At 45.5% G+C, this 19,835-nt stretch overlaps 2 protein-coding genes across 2 annotated transcripts; both read left to right on the forward strand.

Moving 5' to 3' along the window:
- The first annotated feature begins 1,755 nt into the window (after positions 1 to 1,755).
- klhl12 (kelch-like family member 12) lies at positions 1,756 to 12,939 on the forward strand. Its single transcript, XM_066703494.1, has 12 exons — positions 1,756 to 2,125; positions 2,901 to 3,142; positions 5,433 to 5,586; positions 6,166 to 6,383; positions 8,128 to 8,277; positions 8,616 to 8,730; positions 8,924 to 9,030; positions 9,174 to 9,369; positions 9,883 to 10,041; positions 10,387 to 10,485; positions 11,424 to 11,610; positions 12,086 to 12,939. Exons 2-12 carry the CDS (start codon positions 2,960 to 2,962, stop codon positions 12,210 to 12,212), a joined length of 1,695 nt encoding a protein of 564 aa, XP_066559591.1. The 5' UTR covers positions 1,756 to 2,125; positions 2,901 to 2,959; the 3' UTR covers positions 12,213 to 12,939.
- Positions 12,940 to 13,497: 558 nt separating this feature from the next.
- rabif (RAB interacting factor) lies at positions 13,498 to 16,094 on the forward strand. The gene is made up of 2 exons (XM_066703495.1): positions 13,498 to 13,952; positions 14,648 to 16,094. The coding sequence occupies exons 1-2, from the start codon at positions 13,800 to 13,802 to the stop codon at positions 14,903 to 14,905; spliced, it is 411 nt and encodes a 136-aa protein (XP_066559592.1). The 5' UTR covers positions 13,498 to 13,799; the 3' UTR covers positions 14,906 to 16,094.
- The last annotated feature ends 3,741 nt before the right edge of the window (positions 16,095 to 19,835 follow it).

Genomic DNA, 19,835 nt, shown 5'->3' on the forward strand with positions numbered 1-19,835 from the left:
GTTGATTGATCAAACTGTGTTAAGAGTGCGGTCTAGCTTTTCTTATTGTGGTGTGCTCTTCCAGATCCACCGGAGCGTAGTTACAGTATCCCAATTCAATACACTTACACTGAGAAATTAAATGTTTAATTTAAATCTGGCACCTCTGTGACAAACCACTGAGTATGTGCAACCAAATACCCAGCCCTGACCAGTATTTGTCACACAGCTGGATAATGTTATTGAGTCAATAGACCCTAACAAACAAGAAAGAAATACTCAAAAATACTCTTTTCTCATTTGTAACTTTTTTGATATAATCACATAAGTTGCGAGAAGTCCCGAGGTAGAGAGTATTATAAGTATGTCCTGTTCTTGTAAAACATGGATGTCGCCGTTACTTGTTTGTCTATTTGAGAGCCTCCAGATGTAACACTACGAGACCAAGCTATTCTTGTGGTAATTTACGAATAAACAAGCAATATACACTCACCTAAAAGATTATTAGGAACACCATACTAATACTGTGTTTGACCCCCTTTCGCCTTCAGAACTGCCTTAATTCTACGTGGCATTGATTCAACAAGGTGCTGAAAGCATTCTTTAGAAATGTTGGCCCATATTGATAGGATAGCATCTTGCAGTTGATGGAGATTTGTGGGATGCACATCCAGGGCACGAAGCTCCCGTTCCACCACATCCCAAAGATGCTCTATTGGGTTGAGATCTGGTGACTGTGGGGGCCAGTTTAGTACAGTGAACTCATTGTCATGTTCAAGAAACCAATTTGAAATGATTCGACCTTTGTGACATGGTGCATTATCCTGCTGGAAGTAGCCATCAGAGGATGGGTACATGGTGGTCATAAAGGGATGGACATGGTCAGAAACAATGCTCAGGTAGGCCGTGGCATTTAAACGATGCCCAATTGGCACTAAGGGGCCTAAAGTGTGCCAAGAAAACATCCCCCACACCATTACACCACCACCAGCAGCCTGCACAGTGGTAACAAGGCATGATGGATCCATGTTCTCATTCTGTTTACGCCAAATTCAGACTCTACCATCTGAATGTCTCAACAGAAATCGAGACTCATCAGACCAGGCAACATTTTTCCAGTCTTCAACTGTCCAATTTTGGTGAGCTTGTGAAAATTGTAGCCTCTTTTTCCTATTTGTAGTGGAGATGAGTGGTACCCGGTGGGGTCTTCTGCTGTTGTAGCCCATCCGCCTCAAGGTTGTACGTGTTGTGGCTTCACAAATGCTTTGCTGCATACCTCGGTTGTAACGAGTGGTTATTTCAGTCAAAGTTGCTCTTCTATCAGCTTGAATCAGTCGGCCCATTCTCCTCTGACCTCTAGCATCAACAAGGCATTTTCGCCCACAGGACTGCCGCATACTGGATGTTTTTCCCTTTTCACACCATTCTTTGTAAACCCTAGAAATGGTTGTGCGTGAAAATCCCAGTAACTGAGCAGATTGTGAAATACTCAGACCGGCCCGTCTGGCACCAACAACCATGCCACGCTCAAAATTGCTTAAATCACCTTTCTTTCCCATTCAGACATTCAGTTTGGAGTTCAGGAGATTGTCTTGACCAGGACCACACCCCTAAATGCATTGAAGCAACTGCCATGTGATTGGTTGGTTAGATAATTGCATTAATAAGAAATTGAACAGGTGTTCCTAATAATCCTTTAGTTGAGTGTATATATATATATATATATATATATATATAAAACTACAACACAAAGCAATGGAAACTCTTTAATGGTGTAGCTTACAGTATTACAGGCGCGTTCACAAACACGGGACCCCTCGGCCGCGCGCGCTGTGTGTGGACATGACGTCATCGTGTTGTGTTTGTGCTTAGCGCTTGGGACTCGTTTTCCGCTGGACGAGTACATGCTTTGCAGACACTGCGGTGTTGCCGGCAGCCGTGTCGTCCGCACGCCCGGGGTTGTTTTCTTGCCCTGCAAACACGGCGTCTCGCTTTCTCCCGGCTGTTGTTTTTGCTGCAAAGGTAACCCCTACCTGCACGTAGGCCGCGGGGCAGAGCCTCGGAGTGGCAGTGGCGGACTGGTCGGGGTATGGAGCGCCATCGCTGGCGGCTGTAACTTCAGATCACCGGAGCTTCTCGTCTGCTGGTAAATACTACACCTACCGATTCGATTGATTAAAAAACAACGGGAAGACTGTCTGTTTGCCTTTGAAACATATGAAGTGTAATACACAATGTATTCGTTTCTCGATAAAAAACGTACTGTATGTATGTATGTATGTTTACTGCTGCATTTAAACAGACCAAAACTGATACTGGGACTGAGTGGGGATGCATTGCTTTGCCTGATTAATAATAAAAGATCGTGAAATACAAAACAGTACAATGTGATTTGTTTAAACATTATGCCACATATATGCAACACTGGGAAATATGAAGCTGTGCCTTACTCAAAAGAAACTATTCATTTAAAGCAATTGCATTATTGTTATTATTACAATCAGTTTTCTACCGATGAGTGACTTTGTTGGTGTTGACTTATTTTCAGAGGACTGCCCCATGATAAAAAGTGAAATTACTCAGAGCTGTGCAATGACAGCATCATTTCTATTTGAGTCGTCTGAATTACACTGCCTGGTTCTAGTTTGAAGTTTCCAGCAGCTCCCCATATTATGAAATACAATTTCTTTGTTTCCTTGCTGGCAAGTGAGCCTCCATTATCTGGTTGCTGTGGTTGTCATGCCCTGCCATTATTGTGTAGATTTGTGCCGACACTAAGCTGTTCCACATATTAAAGATGCTCAGTGGCAGGATGTTCAAGCAGTAATTGTGTGTCCCCATTGAACGCTGTTGCTTTTGGACCTGGCACACTCCCGTGTCCCTGCAGACGTAGCTGTGCTTACTGTCCTCTCCCTGCGCAGGTGCTGCCCTGTGTGAGATCTCGTAGGCTGGCTCCCCCCATCCTCCCCCGCCTGTTGCCATGGCTCCCAAAGACATCATGACCAACTCCCACGCCAAGTCCATCCTCAACGCCATGAATGCCCTGCGCAAGAGCAACACGCTGTGCGACATCACCCTGAAGGTGGAGAGTACTGACTTCCCAGCCCATCGCATCGTGCTGGCTGCCTGCAGCGACTACTTTTGTGCCATGTTCACCAGCGAGGTAACCAGGGCATTCCTTATCTGCACAATCATCATCATCATCATCATCATCATCATCATAACTAGAATTTAGAGTATCTGAAGATACTTTGTATGCATGTGACTGTACATTTTGCATGATACAAAGTTGCGCAACTTTTATTGTGGGCGGCATATCCAAAATATTGATTTAACCATTTCTTAAAACGGTTAAATCATAGCAAACAACAATCATCCAGCATTATTTGTAATACTCAGTCTCAGCTGTAATACATAAACTACATTCTATCTATAGCTATTATAGCTACGTTATCGTTTGATCTATAGCTAGATAGCTAATCATAATGTGTAATCGCAGTGAACTTTCAATACATACACACTCAAGGCATAGTAAGACATCACAAATAAAAAATGGACTTACTCAGTGGGACTGCTAAATGGCTTGCATTTTCTTACAAGAAGACAGTTATGAAACGATGCTAAAGTCACCAACTGAGACTCAGTCCAGACAGCGATGAAATGTGCCGTGGGTTGCGTGTCCTTGGCATGATATATTACTGCATTTGTATTATTTTGATGGTAGCAGTTTAATATCAGTCATAGATAATCGAAGAAGTAGTAGTAGAAGAGTTTAGCTTAGAAGTATATGCATCATATGTAAAAATAAATAGGTTAGTAGTAGGTATGTTCATGATAGCATCTAAGTCACTATAAGTATATTCAAGTATTATTATTGTTGTTGATCATATATTGGAAATGGGCCCAAGAATAATTACGCTGTTTTTAAATCATACCACCTCTATAATATGCAAATAAGCTATGAGCCCAATAAGGGAAAGACGGTGTGGGAGAAGGCAGCTTAAAAGTGTCATAAGAGGACAAACAATTATTACGGGACCATGGGCCAAATATGAGGCTGTGACACTGTTGTCCCCTCCAAGATTTTAGTGTGGTGTGGTGTCCTGTGGAAAAAATACAGTCAGTCGAAGTGTGCTGTAGCATGGTAAAGTATAGTTTACCATGGTAAAAATATGGTTACTATGGTAATTATCAGTATAACAATGCATCGAGACAAACGCAAGGGAAGATTTGAATAGTCTACAGGTGCAGTTTAGACGCAGATGTCCTAAGGAGGTGGTGAAAGGGCTTTTTCTTGCTTTCCTCATTTGTTTACCTGTACTCTATATAAAATGAAAGCCATTAAGAATTGCACTCTAAACCGGGCAAGGACATAAGGGAGGAATTAGAAGATGGTCTCACCTCTGTTGGCTTTATCCATGATAGTCTACCAAATGCTGCTCTGCACTGACTCACTGCGTTCTACTGAGTGAGCCGCTTCATATGCTGGGTGAAGCGAGCGTCCTGTTGTAAGTGAGCCTGCTGCCGCGATTGCTGATGCAGTTGTTGACTCTTGAGTTTCTGTAGGCCACTCTGTGTAGTCTAGGGTGACAACTGAGGCACTGCCAGAATGATCAGAATTTAGCCCCTAGGGGCTGGGATCTTCAGTTAGGAGGGCTGCGATAAGAGAGCGAATTTCTGCAGGCTGGAGAGAGCGAGAGGTTATAGATAGACAGGAGGGGAGGCAGCCAACAGAGTGAGAGGGCAGGAGGGAGCAGAATGAGACAAAGGTTAGAGCCGAGACACTGGCAGGCTTTGACTTCATTAGATCACTAGATGGTGCCAGTGAACTAGACTTCACAGATCAGTTTCATTAAAATTAACAGTTCGCTCTTACAATTCTATTAGAGTAGAGGTACTTAAATAACAATTGTATTATAGGCTTTAAATGAGATAATCCCAGTTGTCTGCTAATAATGACAGAGATGGGTTGAGTTTTCAGAGATGGTAAGCTCTTTGGACAGGTTAATTTATTTATACACACAGAGTATGCACACAGCACATGCAGAACTAGTCAGGCAGCTAGAACAAGTTAAAGAAACAAAACTTAGACACGGCGCCAATTAGATATTTTACCACACCCTGACACCCCCAGAAACACCCTCTTACTTCATGGAAAGAGACGGAACTAGTTTGTAATTGATTTATAAATGGAAGTTCCGTACAGTAAGAAAACAGGTTCTGAGTAGCCCATTCCCACATGAGCCTCTGCTTAAGTTTGGGGTCACAAAGTATGGAAATTAAAAAAATATAATATAGAATTTGTCATTATCATAAATTGCAAGCAGTTGCCTGGAACTTGCCACATGTTGCATCACTCAAGAGAACCACAGCGACGGGTGCCAGTAAAAATGCTGCTGTGAATGTTATCTGCTCTGAAACGCGATCTTTAGTGTTTTTACACTATCTTGCAGCTCTCTGAGAAGGGAAAGCCTTTCGTGGACATCCAGGGCTTGACGGCGTCCACGATGGAGATCCTGCTGGACTTTGTGTACACGGAGACAGTCCTGGTCACAGTGGAGAATGTGCAAGAGCTGCTGCCGGCTGCCTGTCTGCTCCAGCTCAAAGGTACGGGGAGGGACGTGTTGTGCGGAGAGCTCTGAGCTGAACCCTGCCTACAGCCTGACGGGCAGACTGATCGCTCCGCCCATGACAGGTTCAGAGACATAGATTGTATCGCCTTCCTGTTATTTCACTTCTGAGCTGGTGTACATCCTGTTAGAGCTGTTGCAGCCTATTTTTAATTTAATTTAAGCTAATTTCATTGACCCAGTTCTTTTCCAATATTATTGCACTTGGCAACCGATTATTACAGACAGAATGTGTTATGAAATGGCTTCCCAACGCACAGTCGGTGGAAATTGTGTTCTTGCAGGGTGTAATGTCAGTGTGCTCCAATAATGTGGTGTAAATGGACAAGTAATCTGGAGAGAATGAGAGGCACAGGAGATGCAGCTGGTGATGCTTGTCAGGTCTGATGATGCAGTGAAACCCAAGAGTTGATCTTTATTGTCACTCATTGGGAGAGTAGAAGTCAGTGCTCCTGCAGACACACTTTGTAGCTGGGTACAGCCAGTATCGAAGCCAGTTTGTACCAACATCTGTGTGACGTGTTTACGTGCGTGTACGTGTGTTTGTACGCTGCAGGCGTGAAGCAGGCGTGCTGTGAGTTCCTGGAGAGCCAGCTAGACCCCTCCAACTGCCTGGGCATCCGGGACTTTGCCGAGACGCACAACTGTGTGGACCTGATGCAGGCTGCCGAGCTGTTCAGCCAGAAGAACTTCCCAGATGTGGTGCAGCACGAGGAGTTCATGCTGCTCAGCAAGGAGGAGGTGGAGAAGCTCATCAAGTGTGACGAGATCCAGGTACACCCACACTGCGAGAGGGCTTACTGTGGGATCAGTATTATTAGTTATTGAGGCTGTAGTACTGTGGCAGCTGTCGTGAAGGATTACAGACACTACACCATGTGCACCCCTACACTCAAGAGGAGTGAACAGGCCATTGTTTTATTGAGACTATACATTTATACATTTAATGCATACATTTTCTTTGGTACTGTGGTCCACCTCTTAAAGTTGAATTGATTCACAAGATCTTTATCCAAGTCCATTGGTTGTGCAGTGACACAGTGGCACAGCTTCAGCTGATCAGTTGAGCAGATAGACAATGGGTTTTAAATGCAGAATCATGTGTTTCTCCAGTGCCACTGTTTATTAAGTCTGTGTACTCTACTATCTAAATAATACAGTACACTCTGCATCTATGGGAAATGTCCATCACACGGTGCTTGTAAACTGTTAGTGTGTCCGGAGGGGTTGTCAGCTCAGGTTGTTGGTTCTCTTGCGAGCCAGGAGTTATACGAGTAAGTCAACTGGAAAAATATGTTTGAGATGTGACGAAAGGTGAAAGTAAATCTGTGCCACCACACACAGCACAGTGACTAATTCCAGAACGGCAGGGGTTAAGAAATGTAGACCGACAAAGTCTGCGTGACTCAGAAAAAGAAACGAACAAACGGGGCAATTATACAAACAACAGGGAAATGTATTGCACACTGTAGGTGGCAAATCTTACAGTGGAGAAGTGGGTGTTTTTTGTTTTTGTATCTGTGGGATGAAATCTGTTGGCCACAGTTTAGTGCAGCTAACTACACGTATAGACGTGCATTAATCTGTTAACAAACAGTGCCTGTTTACACTGCATTTGGCTGAGAGTGGATCTGTGGGCTGGGAGGGGGTCTGTGGGTTGGGAGTCGATCTGTGGGCTGGGAAGGGATCTTACTCAATAGGCATTCAAAGGTCTGCTCACAATCCCACAGTGTAGGGAAGTAGACTAATTTCCCCTCCTTCAAATACAAAATGCAGAGCTTTGGGACTTATTACAGGAGTGTTAGTTACAGCACACACATCAGAATCTGTACATCTGTGTCAGGACTCAAATTATGATGTGTCAAGCTTGTTTTGAACTCATCCAGTAGTGAGGAAAGTTATTTGCTTTCTAAGCAGGCAGGGTCAATCTGTGAGGCCCGCAGTGTTTCAGTCAATTTACAGTTGACTGTGTAAAGAGAGTCGTCTATGTAGGGGAGGAGTGTGCGGGGAACACAGGCTCGAAATATTTCGGAAACCAGAAAGAGAGGCAAGACTGCACTGTAACTGGAGGTCTGAGTGAGCCAGACGTCAGTCAGAGCTGTGAGATGTGTCACTGAAGTCAATTGCTGTGTGGCAGCTCCGTACTTCTGTAAAAAAGACCAGTGGGCTACTGACACCAATCGTGTTTATGAAAGAGGAGCCGATTGCTGTCTCTGCAAACGAGCAGGGCAGGGCCTGATTTCCCAAATCTGGGGAAAGCATTTACTAATGAGTAAGAGCAGTGGTTATGTTTATTGAAGTTACTATGATATGCCTTTATGGCTTATGTATACAATACATTATCTTAATTGAAAAGAAGCATAAAATGTAATAAAGTGACTTCAAGCCCCTAATCTCTTTGTTGAGTAAACCATTCAATACATTTTGGGAAACTCAGGTCCGTAATGCATTCTCCAACTCCTACCCATAACTCAGCGGGTGCGTGTGTGTGTTTGCGTGTGCATGTGCGCGTACACAGGTGGACTCGGAGGAGCCCGTGTTCGAGGCAGTGGTGAACTGGGTGAAACATTCCCGCAAAGAGAGAGACTCCTTCCTCCCGGACATGCTGCAGTATGTGCGAATGCCCCTCCTCACCCCCCGCTACATCACCGACGTCATCGACACTGAGGTGAGAGGGACACATGGAGGGCTTGTGCTTGTGTCCGCGCACCTGTGTATGTTTTGGGGCAGGGGGTCACGGCAAGATAGCAGTTGGTAGACAAGGGATGGGTCCCTAACAGTGCAGAGCTGACTGAATTGGACGGCATGGGAAGTGCGATCCAGTAGTCAAGTAATGATCTCCTTAAGGTTAATGCATGAAGGTAACAAACAATGAAAGATTGAAACACAGTGTGGGACAGATCCTAATTATGAGGAGTAGCCCCTTGTTGGCTTCCAGTGGGTTAAATCAGGTTGGTATGTAGAGCCGTTTCTATGAACCCATTCTGATCAACACTCCCTTTTCAGCCCCTGATTCGCTGCAGCCTCCAATGCAGAGACCTAGTCGACGAAGCCAAGAAATTCCACCTGAGGCCGGAGCTGAGGAGCCAGATGCAGGGGCCTCGCACCCGGGCTCGGCTAGGTAACCCCCACCGCCCTCTGCTAACACCTCAGACCTGGCCAGAAGAGGACACCGCATGGGGGAGTTTTGCAGTGATGCTCTTCTGCACGCTCACAGTTAGCTTGGCGAGAAGCTGTTTCACCAAGGTGAAAACAATAGGCGTGTGAGATGAGAGGCCTGGCTCTGATGGCCCGTTCTCCCTGGTTCTTGACAGGAGCCAACGAGGTACTGCTGGTGATCGGGGGATTTGGCAGTCAGCAGTCCCCCATCGACATAGTGGAAAAATACGACCCCAAAACCCAGGAGTGGAGCTTCCTGCCGGTGAGTACCTCTCTGTGGGATGTCCTCTTTTCATCACGTATATTACTGCAGCTCCACCTGCTTTTGAACCCAAAATCCTCCATATACTCACTCATGCAAGCATACATGTGTGTAGTTGGATAATTATCTTTCTTTTCCCATAGAGCATAACCAGGAAGAGGCGCTACGTGGCCACCGTGTCCCTGAACGACCGCGTGTACGTGATCGGTGGCTACGACGGGCGCTCGCGGCTCAGCTCCGTGGAGTGCCTGGATTACACCGCCGACGAGGACGGGGTGTGGTACTCCGTGGCGCCAATGAATGTGCGGCGAGGCTTGGCCGGGGCTACCACGCTGGGGGGTGCGGCTCTTTCACAATGCACCTAACAATAAGTCCAGGACAGAAAATAATTGTATGCTCAGATTCTGTAACGGGTGATGACAGTTAAAGGCATGGCTTGTGGCTTTAAGAGGAAGTGATCTAGGCTCGTCCAGCACTTCCTTCCCATCCTGTGTCATAGTTAGAATAACAAGCATTCCGTACCTTGTGTAAATAAGGGAGATGACTCCTATTGAAATATTGGTTTTGTTTCTGCTAAAAAGAAAAGAAGAAAAGTACTTTTGAAGTAGTGGCAGCAGCTGCTAATTTGGGTGTAAAGAAGTAGTAGAAATAACTCCCCGTAAAAATACTGAATGAAGAAACGGTAGCCAGGCTACTAACTAACTAATCCACAGCACAGAAGAATTGTATTAGGAAATTAATCAATTAACGCTGGCTACAGTCTACAGGCACATCACAGCTGCCAATTCTGTCCACGGTGTCCTAGCGTCTGCTGTCAAGTTCAAAGGACATCTGTGTTGCGTTTGCCCACAGACATGATCTATGTGGCGGGCGGATTTGATGGCAGCCGGCGGCACACCAGTATGGAGAGATACGACCCCAACATCGACCAGTGGAGCATGCTGGGAGACATGCAGACCGCCCGGGAGGGAGCCGGACTGGTGGTGGCCAATGGACTGATCTACTGTCTCGGTGTGTAAAGCACCTCCATGCTGCTTAACGTGGCACTTGCAGTCAGTGTAGCATCTTTAGCAGTAGGAGACGCTATTAAAAACCATAACAATCATAATAAAAGGCTGTGCTGTCTCGTTGAGATGTCTTACTGAGGTGGTTGATGTCTTACCGTCAGCTTTGCAAAGACATGACAAAGATTTACTCACGACAAGGTGTCTTTTTAGATGCTGTTTCTGAAGTAGTTTGTAAGAAGGGCGCATAGCAGAAGTAAATGAAGATAATGCGCAGTGAGCGTGACGTGAGAGTCAGATTGGGAACGATGGGACAGTTGCTCAATGTCTGTGAATGTTTGTTTGGTTTCAGGCGGGTATGACGGGTTGAATATCTTGAGCTCAGTGGAGAGGTACGACCCTCACACGGGACACTGGACTAATGTCACCCCCATGGCCACCAAACGCTCAGGTCAGTTAGCCAGCCACTCTGGTTTGTGCGTCAGTATGTATATGATTGTTGTGTCCTCAGTTCTTCTTTCTCCTTCATTTTCTTCCTCTGTTTCACTTTGCTTCAAGTGATAATACAAAGTAATCTATGTAGGCCTATGTATGCAGTTACCTTCAAGCTATTTAAGAATGGGTGAGTCAATGTCGAATCCAGACTTGTCGTTCTGTAGAATCTGGGCTTGTGGGTGAGCTATCGTTCACTGGCACCATTTCCAGGCTGCACAGGGAGACACGAATAAAGGGCTGGCTGTGTTGTCGGACATGTGCCAAGACACGGCAGCGGGGCCGCCCTCAGTCTGAACTCTGCGGCCTTGTGGGGCGGGGGAGGGGCGTGTAGCTGCTCTTCAAAAGCTGGGATTGTTCCTTTCTCTTTCTCTGGTGAAAAGCGGCGATTGTAGGCTGAAATTGGAAAGCCGACCAAAGTGTTTCTGAGCGGCAGTGTCTTTTCATCAAGAAGAAGAGTGTCTCAGACCCTGCTGCTGCATTGTGACCTTCATGGCACACTGTTTTCAGATGAAAACCTTGTGTCCTTTTATTTTTTGTCTTGAGTTTGCATCCATGCAACTAAATTGCTCACTCCTTTGTTAAAAATATATATATGTTAACACTACCACCAGGATAACTCTCTTAATTATTTTTGATGGGTGGACAAATCATTAATCTAGTCTTTTTATAATTCCATTTAAACCGTACTACTCTGCCTCAAGCCATACATGACTGAAGGAGACTCTTAATGTTACAAAATGGGGGCGAGATAACAAGTTATTGTGAAAGATTGTGTATATCAACACCTTCATTGTGATGTTTCCTTATTGGTTTGGAAGGGGCTTTCAAACCAATATGATTAAAAGTGTGGAGTGCATGTGGTTCACTGTGCCTTTTCTTGCGTCTGTGTTGCAGGCGCTGGAGTGGCTTTACTCAATGACCATATCTACGTGGTGGGGGGCTTCGATGGCACGGCCCACCTGGCATCGGTCGAGGCTTACAACATCCGGACCGACTCCTGGACTACCGTCACCAGCATGACCACCCCGCGCTGCTACGTGGGTGCAACAGTGCTCCGGGGCCGGCTGTACGCCATCGCGGGGTAAGGAACAAAAAGACCACCCTGAAAACATTTCAGACTAGAGGGCTTTATACACGAGAAGTTGTGTAACGATATGTGTAACGATTTTCATATTTATTATCAGTCCCTGAGGTGTGTGAAGTCAAGGCATGCATTTAGGTTCAGCTGAGTGATGTTGTAGAACAGCAATATTGGTAAAATCCTCTTGTACAAAAGTAGATTAAGCTGGGGGGGGGGTTCACATTGATTTCATTTGGAATTCAATCTGAAGCCGTTTTTCTCGAGTCAGTCGTGTTTCAGTTTTTCCATTTGCTAAATTCTCCCAGCATCCAGCAAACCACTGAATTCCCGCAGACATTTTTGTGGTGACACTGGCCAAAACTGGTAGTCTGGTTAGTGGGCTGTAGGAACAGTTGTTTTTTTGTTAATTTCTCATCCATTATTGATTGTTACGTGTTGGAAGGTGACCAGACTTGTGTATCTGGTGCTTTTCCAGGTATGACGGCAACTCGCTCCTCAGCAGCATCGAGTGCTACGACCCCGTGATCGACAGCTGGGAGGTGGTGACCTCCATGGGCACCCAGCGCTGTGATGCCGGCGTGTGCGTGCTGAGGGAGAAATGACCCTGAATGGGCAGCGCGGACAGCGTCGGGCAGGAGAGACATTGACCGAGCAGGAGCTGAACCACTCCAGCAGGTGACCGCGTGGGGGAGGGCGCTCTCGCCACCCCAGCCCTCAGCCCATCTCCAGAACCCTCCCTCACAAGGAGCTCTCTCCTGCCAGCCATTGTGTGGGTCACTTTCGTTACAAGTGCTGCTGCCACCGCGAGGTACACCGTCAAAGCGAGGAGCAGGAGGAGAGATGTACCCGGGAGTCATTTTGAATTGAAGTCCCAAGATCGCCGCCCCTCACCGTCCTCCATGCATGAGTGTTGCCTGTATGAACTCCGTGGTGCTCGTCTTTTTAGACTTTATGTGCGTTAAAATCAAATTGTCCTTGAAGTGCAATATTATACTGCTAATGAACCTTGAACTGGACTGACACCAAGCCTTCAGCTGCGACGGCGCAAGCCTTACACCCCCCCCCCACCGAATCGCTGTGTGCAGCCACCTCCTCCATGCCACTGAGGCGCCGGCTCTGTCTCGGCATACGCAAGCCCCCACTACCCTCCCGTCCCCTCCCCTGCCTCCATCTACTTCATCTCGTCCTGACTCATCTGTGGTGACTTCACTGCACATCAGATGCTGGCTTCTCTGTTCATTCATGCAAAATTTACTTGAAGGTTAGATGTTGATTGTAAATCTATTGGAGAAAAAAATATGAAATATAATAAACTGTGTCTTTGCATAATTTGGGAAGTTGCCTCTTGTTTTTATTGTTTTGTCAATTTTTTGTTTATTATTCCATTGCACATTAGTGTAGCATTGTGATTCAACATAATAAGTCATCGTTCTTGATCGATTTAAGTACAAATGTAATTATAAAGAAAGATTAGTGTGTGGATATTGTGCTTCTAAATCTATCAATCATAACGATTTACTCAAGTATACCTGTTTAGTTAGGAGGCTTAAATTGTGAGAAAAATTGTGCCATGGAGAATTAGGAAATGGTAAGAAGTGAACTACACTACAGGGAATACGGGCATCTGCATCTCCCAAAAACAAAAAGCACTGCTGTACAGTACAAATAGAGGAGACCGTCTCATTGTGGCAGCAACACTAAAGACAGTATTAAGGAGCTACACCCTTTTGCAAGGGACTGTCCATGATAATAATTGACTATTTTAAGGAATTGCATTATTATTATTATTATTATTATTATTATTGAGCACATGCAAACCAAGATTTTACTTCCGTGCCGCTTGTATCTCGGCTCTAATTCAAGCGGAACTAAAAGCGCTGAGGTGTTGTTGCCGGGCGGAGGGAAACGAGCGGCACGTCGCCCCTCTCCGGTGTCGGGTCAGTCGGCCGGTGTGTGGATTCAGATCATTTACTGATATGTGCTAAAATAGCGTTAAAGGGATCCCTAAAGTCACCGTCAATAGTCGGTTGGCAGACCTTTCAACGACTCCTCACACGCCATAGATATCGGAAAAGGAAGCATTTCATTCTAATTGGTCATCCAAAGCGCTGTCCGGAGCCATTATCTAGGACGGGAAGTCGGTCGCCGGTGTTGAACAGTACAGCATCGTCTTTGACATCTGGGCGGACATGGACAGCGGCGAGGCGGACTGTCCGACCGGGGGCTCGGCCGGGCGGGCCGGGCTGGTGGCGCAGGACGGGAAGAACTCGAAGACGGTGCTGTGCCAGAGGTGCGGGTCCAAGGTCCTGTGCCCGGGGGTGGCTTTGTTTACAGAGAAGGAGGTACGTCTGTTTACGCTAGAAATGCCACACTACTCAGCAGAACCAGTAGCAGCCAATGTTTTATTCCATTTCTTTAGATGAGCTGCATGCAAAATCACAAGTCATACAAATCTGCCTTGGCAAAGTAATACGCTGGTGTAAAGCACACAACCCAGCTCAGATATTGTATTATTCAAATGAGCTACATGCCACAGATATGAGAGACTGGGGAGTCTGTTTTTCCGGGGTGTTTCGATGTGGTACAAGTGATTTTAAAAGACACGAAAGTATCAATCCTCATTCATACTCACACAAAGCAACCTGACAAGTATAGGGGTGCAGATGGAGGTGAGAAGGAGGAGTGTAAATTGTGTACAAGAAAAGAAAGATCATGAATGGTTAGCGGGGTTGTGACAAAGAGAGAGCTCACATTATAGCCGGGGGCAGGACAGTGCCATGGCAGCGACGCCGTGGGGGGAAAGCTTGCTGCTGAATTGGCACGACTCTTGGATGCTTTTTCAGTCTTGTCTTCTCCGTACAGGGCAGAGCAATCACTCCTGTCGGCCCAGAACTGCTGAGTGGGGAGCGAATCTTAAAAGCCCGTTCTGGTAAAAGTTGCTGATGCGTCTCTGAGTGGACGGACAGGGTGTACGTGTGCATCGTGGGTCTTGTTTTTCCCTCTACGTGCTGACTGTGTGCCCCCCTCTCCCTGGCAGCTGTTCCTGCCGGCCATGCGGAAGAAGCTCGGCTCCGCGGGCGGCGCCCAGGTGGAGGGCGAGGTGGACGGAGACACACTGACGGCGCACTGGCTGGTGGATGACATGTACGCCTTCGAGAACGTGGGCTTCACCAAGGACGTGGGCAACGTCAAGTATCTGATCTGCGCGGACTGCGAGATCGGGCCCATCGGCTGGCACTGCGTCGAAGACAAGAAGAGCTTCTATGTGGCGCTGGAGCGGGTCAAGCACGCCTGAGGAAATGACATACACTCATACACACACACACACACACACACACACACTAACTCACTCACAGGCTCTTATACACAGGCTGGGCAGCTCCCAGCAGGAGGTGGGAAGCCAACACTAACATCCACTTTGCATCTGTTGCCTCGAGGGGGGTCTTTGAGCCCCCTATTCTCTCCATGGCTCTGTGATCGGAGATGATCTGAGACTCAGCCCAGAGACGGAGTGAGTCGCAGAGATTGGCACAGTAAGCTTTTTTCTGTTCTGTTTTCTAAGCTCCAGAGCAAAATGCGCACTCCTTTTAAATCTACTCTCATAACTGAAAGGGGTTTGTTTAGATCGCAGCAAAACAGTGTTGGAAAAGACTGTAAACATCATTTGAGAATTAGCTGGAGTTTTTACTGGGTTGAATAACTTTTGCACTGGAGCGAAATCAAGTGCAATTCAGAAATTAATTAATTAAAATAGAAAACAGTGTAGTAAATTGCCATAAGCCTCCTTTTTTCACAGGGCCCGGTGTTGACAGGCCCAGCTGCCAGTGTTGTATTTGACTACTACAGTATTCCAAGACTATATAGCGCAGCTCTTACACTGGGTAAAGCAAAATGGTTAACAAACCACTATTTAATTAAAAAAAGCATTCATAATTGTACTGTATACAGGAATACACTGCAAAAACCAACTGCTTATGCCAGAGCTTTCTGCGATAAGAATAGGAGGAAATGACGGGAGGAAGGGCACCAGTCTTGCGCTGGATTGAATGCACAATGCTGTATTATTGGTCTAGTAAGCATTGCGTAGCACTAAATGTCTTCCCCACTATACCTCCTGAGAATAGCTGTCTGGTTGAATGCCCATGAAACGACAATGGATAAAAAATGGATATCCCCTCTTCTATCACTTATGACTTCTGCTTCCCTGTTTGGTTACTTCTTCACATTCTGTGGTGCGGATGGTGCTTCTCCCCAGTGCTGATACAACAGTAAGCCGAGACTTCCCCCTGGCCGCTGGCTGTCCTGGGCCTTTGTTGTAATGATGCCGGTGGTACACCATTCTCCACGCCTAGTCCAGCCTAGCTGCTCAGTATCATATCACTGTCGGCCCCCGCCCTGGACATGCACACCCTTCACTCGCCCAAGACCAGCATCTGTGTATCGCATCTATACTGGTAACAAGAATTAAACCATTTTTTCATTAACATGCGAGTGTGCCTTTATTCTGTTTTTTCTCTCCAGAGTTTTGTGTTACAGAAGATCAGATTACTTTATTCACTGACATTATTTACGTTGCATTATAGTGTTGCTGGATGAGAACTATAATATGCACAGAAGACTACAAACAAAAAGCCAAACCTTCCTGCTTTGATTGTATTTATTTGTTATTTCATAACAGTATGACACAAAACATCTTATTTGTTAATAGGCTACAGACTAGTACTGACACAACCCCAAAGCAGAGTTGTGCGCCCACTCTTATTTTGCAAATTTGTCGTTTACATATTTCCTCAGACCTCTCTGAGGAAATAAAAAGCATGTTTTTTTGCAATTCCAATACAAAAATATGAAATCTACAACTTCACATTCAATATATTTCTTACTGTTTATATGGAATTATAATTGAATTTCCATGAATTTCCCTTTGGAGATTAAAGTAAAATCTAATTTAATCTAAGTGACTTTTCCTTATGTAGAACAGCAAGCAACACAACATAAGTAGCCTAAAGCAGATGAATAGTGATTCAAATGTGTTATTGGCTTTTATTGAAACTATGCTCAATTTAGCACTCATCCACTTGTGTTTCCATTATCAATAATGTATCAATAATTTGCGCAATAATGTCAAGTTGCTGATCATCTCTTGTTAATTAATAATAGCTTGCAATGATAAAATCTAGATGGCGTTCTCCACTGATCAGAGCAGCGTTGCTCAGCTGTTTGCTGGACAGCTGGAATAGTGAGCAGCTGATCGGTGTTACATTTCGGGTCCAAAATTAAGCACCAAAATTCATCTGCTGAACTGCACCGCACTCACGACCGTAGCTGTCCAGCACCAGGGATATACTCTTATGATTGAGATTTTTTAAATAAAGAAACATTACACACACACACAGATATTTAGTAATGCAGTTATTTGTTGTAATGAATTAATACTTTTATTGTATTAGCCTATTTCCTTAAAATACTCACTTGTTGAAGCCTGTCTATCTATACACTGTCATCCCCCTTTCACTACGCGACCAGAGTTTGGCCCTGAAGAAGGAGACTGCTTGTGGGAGCCTCTTACATGGGGAAGAAATTAAAAAGATCTATGCCTATTTGGAAAAACAATAAAAGAGCAACAGAGTCGGTCTGTCTCCATTATACTGCGCGCGTGGCGTATGTGCTCTCCGTCACAGCTGAGCTGTATTTACAGTTTGGGGGGGGGAGTCTTGCTTTTTGCTGCTTTTGAGCTGTACAGTAGGGTCTGTGTTATCTCGCTCTAACAGGTATTGTATACAACGTTGTTTTGCCGTTGTTCATAGTTTTGGTTACTGTCAGGCGGGTGACCTGACTGGCAGTATATCACACAGAAGTGGAGCATGTCTCACTGCAGCAGTTCCAGGCCTACACTGCGGCCTTGCATGGCATTAAATCCACTGCGTAACCTATGTGCTGTGTGGGGCTGGTTCAGATCAAGATGGCGGTCAGTAGCCCCAATGTGAAGATGCCCAACAGGGTGAAGCATTACAGTGATTGTGGGACTTGTAGCCATCTGGGGGAAGATTATACCCATATTGCAGTTCCAACCATTTCATTGGTCATCATGAAAAAGTGCACTGACTACTGACTAGTTTTGATTTTCAGGGAGCATTTATTTATTTATGCATAAATTAAAGACACTTGCTTTCAACAGGGGTGATTGTCAGCAGAATCCAGTACAGATACAATACTGTGTTCAGCTGGGGGCGTCGCATCACAACAAAGAGACACTGTTGCACTGAAGAGACCAGAGCAGAATAGCCAGCCTGATGCCAGAACTGAGAGGTACGACTGAAAACTGTGGTCTTTTCAGAGAATGATATTCAAAAATTCTGATTTAAAAGAAAAAAGAATTGTGTTATATGTACTCAGGAAAAAAAGAAACGTCTTCTCACTTTCAACTGCTTTTATTTTCAGCAAACTTAACGTGTAAATATTTGTATGAACATAAAAAGATTCAACAGCTAAGACATAAACTGAACAAGTTTCACAGACATGTGACTAACAGAAATGGAATAATGTGTCCCTGAACAAAGAGGGGTCAAAATCAAAAGTAACAGTCGGTATCTGCTGTGGCCACCAGCTGCATTAAGTCCTGCAGTGCATCTCCTCCTCGTGGACTGACCCAGATGTGCCAGTTCTTGCTGTGAGATGTTACCCCACTCTTCCATCAAGGCACTTGCAAGTTCCCGGACATTTCTGGAGGGAATGGCCCTAGCCCTCACCCTCCGATCCAACAGGTCCCAGACATGCTCAATGGGATTGAGATCCGGGCTCTTCACTGGCCATGGCAGAACACTGACATTCGTGTCTTGCAGGAAATCACGTCCAGTGAAGGTGGGTTTGTGCCCATAGGCGACGTTGTTGCCGGTGATGTCTGGTGAGGACCTGCCTTACAACAGGTCTACAAGCCCTCAGTCCAGCCTCTCTCAGCCGATTGCAGACAGTCTGAGCACTGATGGAGGGATTGTGCGTTCCTGGTGTCACTCGGGCAGTTGTTGTTGCCATCCTGTGCCTGTCCCGCAGGTGTGATAATCTGATGTACCGATCCTGTGCAGGTGTTTGTACACGTGGTCTGCCACTGCGAGGACGACCAGCTGTCCTTCCTGTCTCCTGTAACGCTGTTAGGCGTCTCACAGTTCAGACATTGCAGTTTATTGCCCTGGCCACATCTGCAGTCCTCATGCCTCCTTGCAGCATGCCTGAGACACGTTCATGCGCATGAGCAGGGACCCTGGGCATCTTTCTTTTGGTGTTTTTCAGAGTCAGTAGAAAGGTCTCCGTCTGAAAGCTGTTAGTATCTTAACAACCGTTTCAATGTTCATTAATTGTTTATGGTTCATTGAACAAGCATGGAAAACATTGTTTAAACCCTTATCAATAAAGATCTGTAAAGTTATTTGGATTTTTATAAAATTATCTTTAAAATACAGTGTCCTGAAAAAGGGACGTTTATTTTTTTGCTGAGTGTATATGTGTATATATATATATGTGTGTGTGAGTGTGGAGTAGTTGTTAGGGCTCTGGAATCCTGCCTTCAATCCCAGGTGGGGGACACCTCTGTTGTACCCTAGAGCGAGGTACTTTACCTAGATTGTACCAGTAAATACCCAGCTGTATATATATAGGTAACTGTATGTAAACAATATTGTGGTATATTGTAACAATTGTAAGTTGTCAATTAAGAAATCAAATTTAGCGTTTTTCATAAAAAACGATTAGATGGAAGGGGTTGTGGGATAACATGGCAATGCAGGTTTCGTTTAAGATCGTGCAGTGTGGAAATCAAGACCTCTTGCCTAGAAACCTTGCGAACATCCACTGTGTACTAAAGCTGCTGGTGGCAGGAGCGCACATTTTCCAAAGCCAGCCTGGTGGAAGATGTCTCTTGCCACCCAGGCGGTGTTTAGATATTCTTTCCGTAGGTGTACTCTAATCGATCCAGCGGGCAAACAGGCTGGATGACCTGTTCCGAAGCACCGAGTGCCAATCTAAATAAAACTGTCGCTATAAGTGATAGTGTGCTCATTAAGATCTACAGCAGTGGAAACATTCTCACCGGCGCTCTCCCACAGTGCCAGGCACAGACCCCTCATTGTTTAGCTGCTGTGCTTTTCAGGTGTGAAGAATAAACAGGCTTATATGTGCTGTCTAGCTTTGTGTTGTTTGTATGGTTGCTATAAAAGGATTTGAGATGTGAG

This window comes from Amia ocellicauda, chromosome 5, assembly GCF_036373705.1.
Source record: "Amia ocellicauda isolate fAmiCal2 chromosome 5, fAmiCal2.hap1, whole genome shotgun sequence".
NCBI classification, from domain to species: Eukaryota; Metazoa; Chordata; class Actinopteri; order Amiiformes; family Amiidae; genus Amia; species Amia ocellicauda.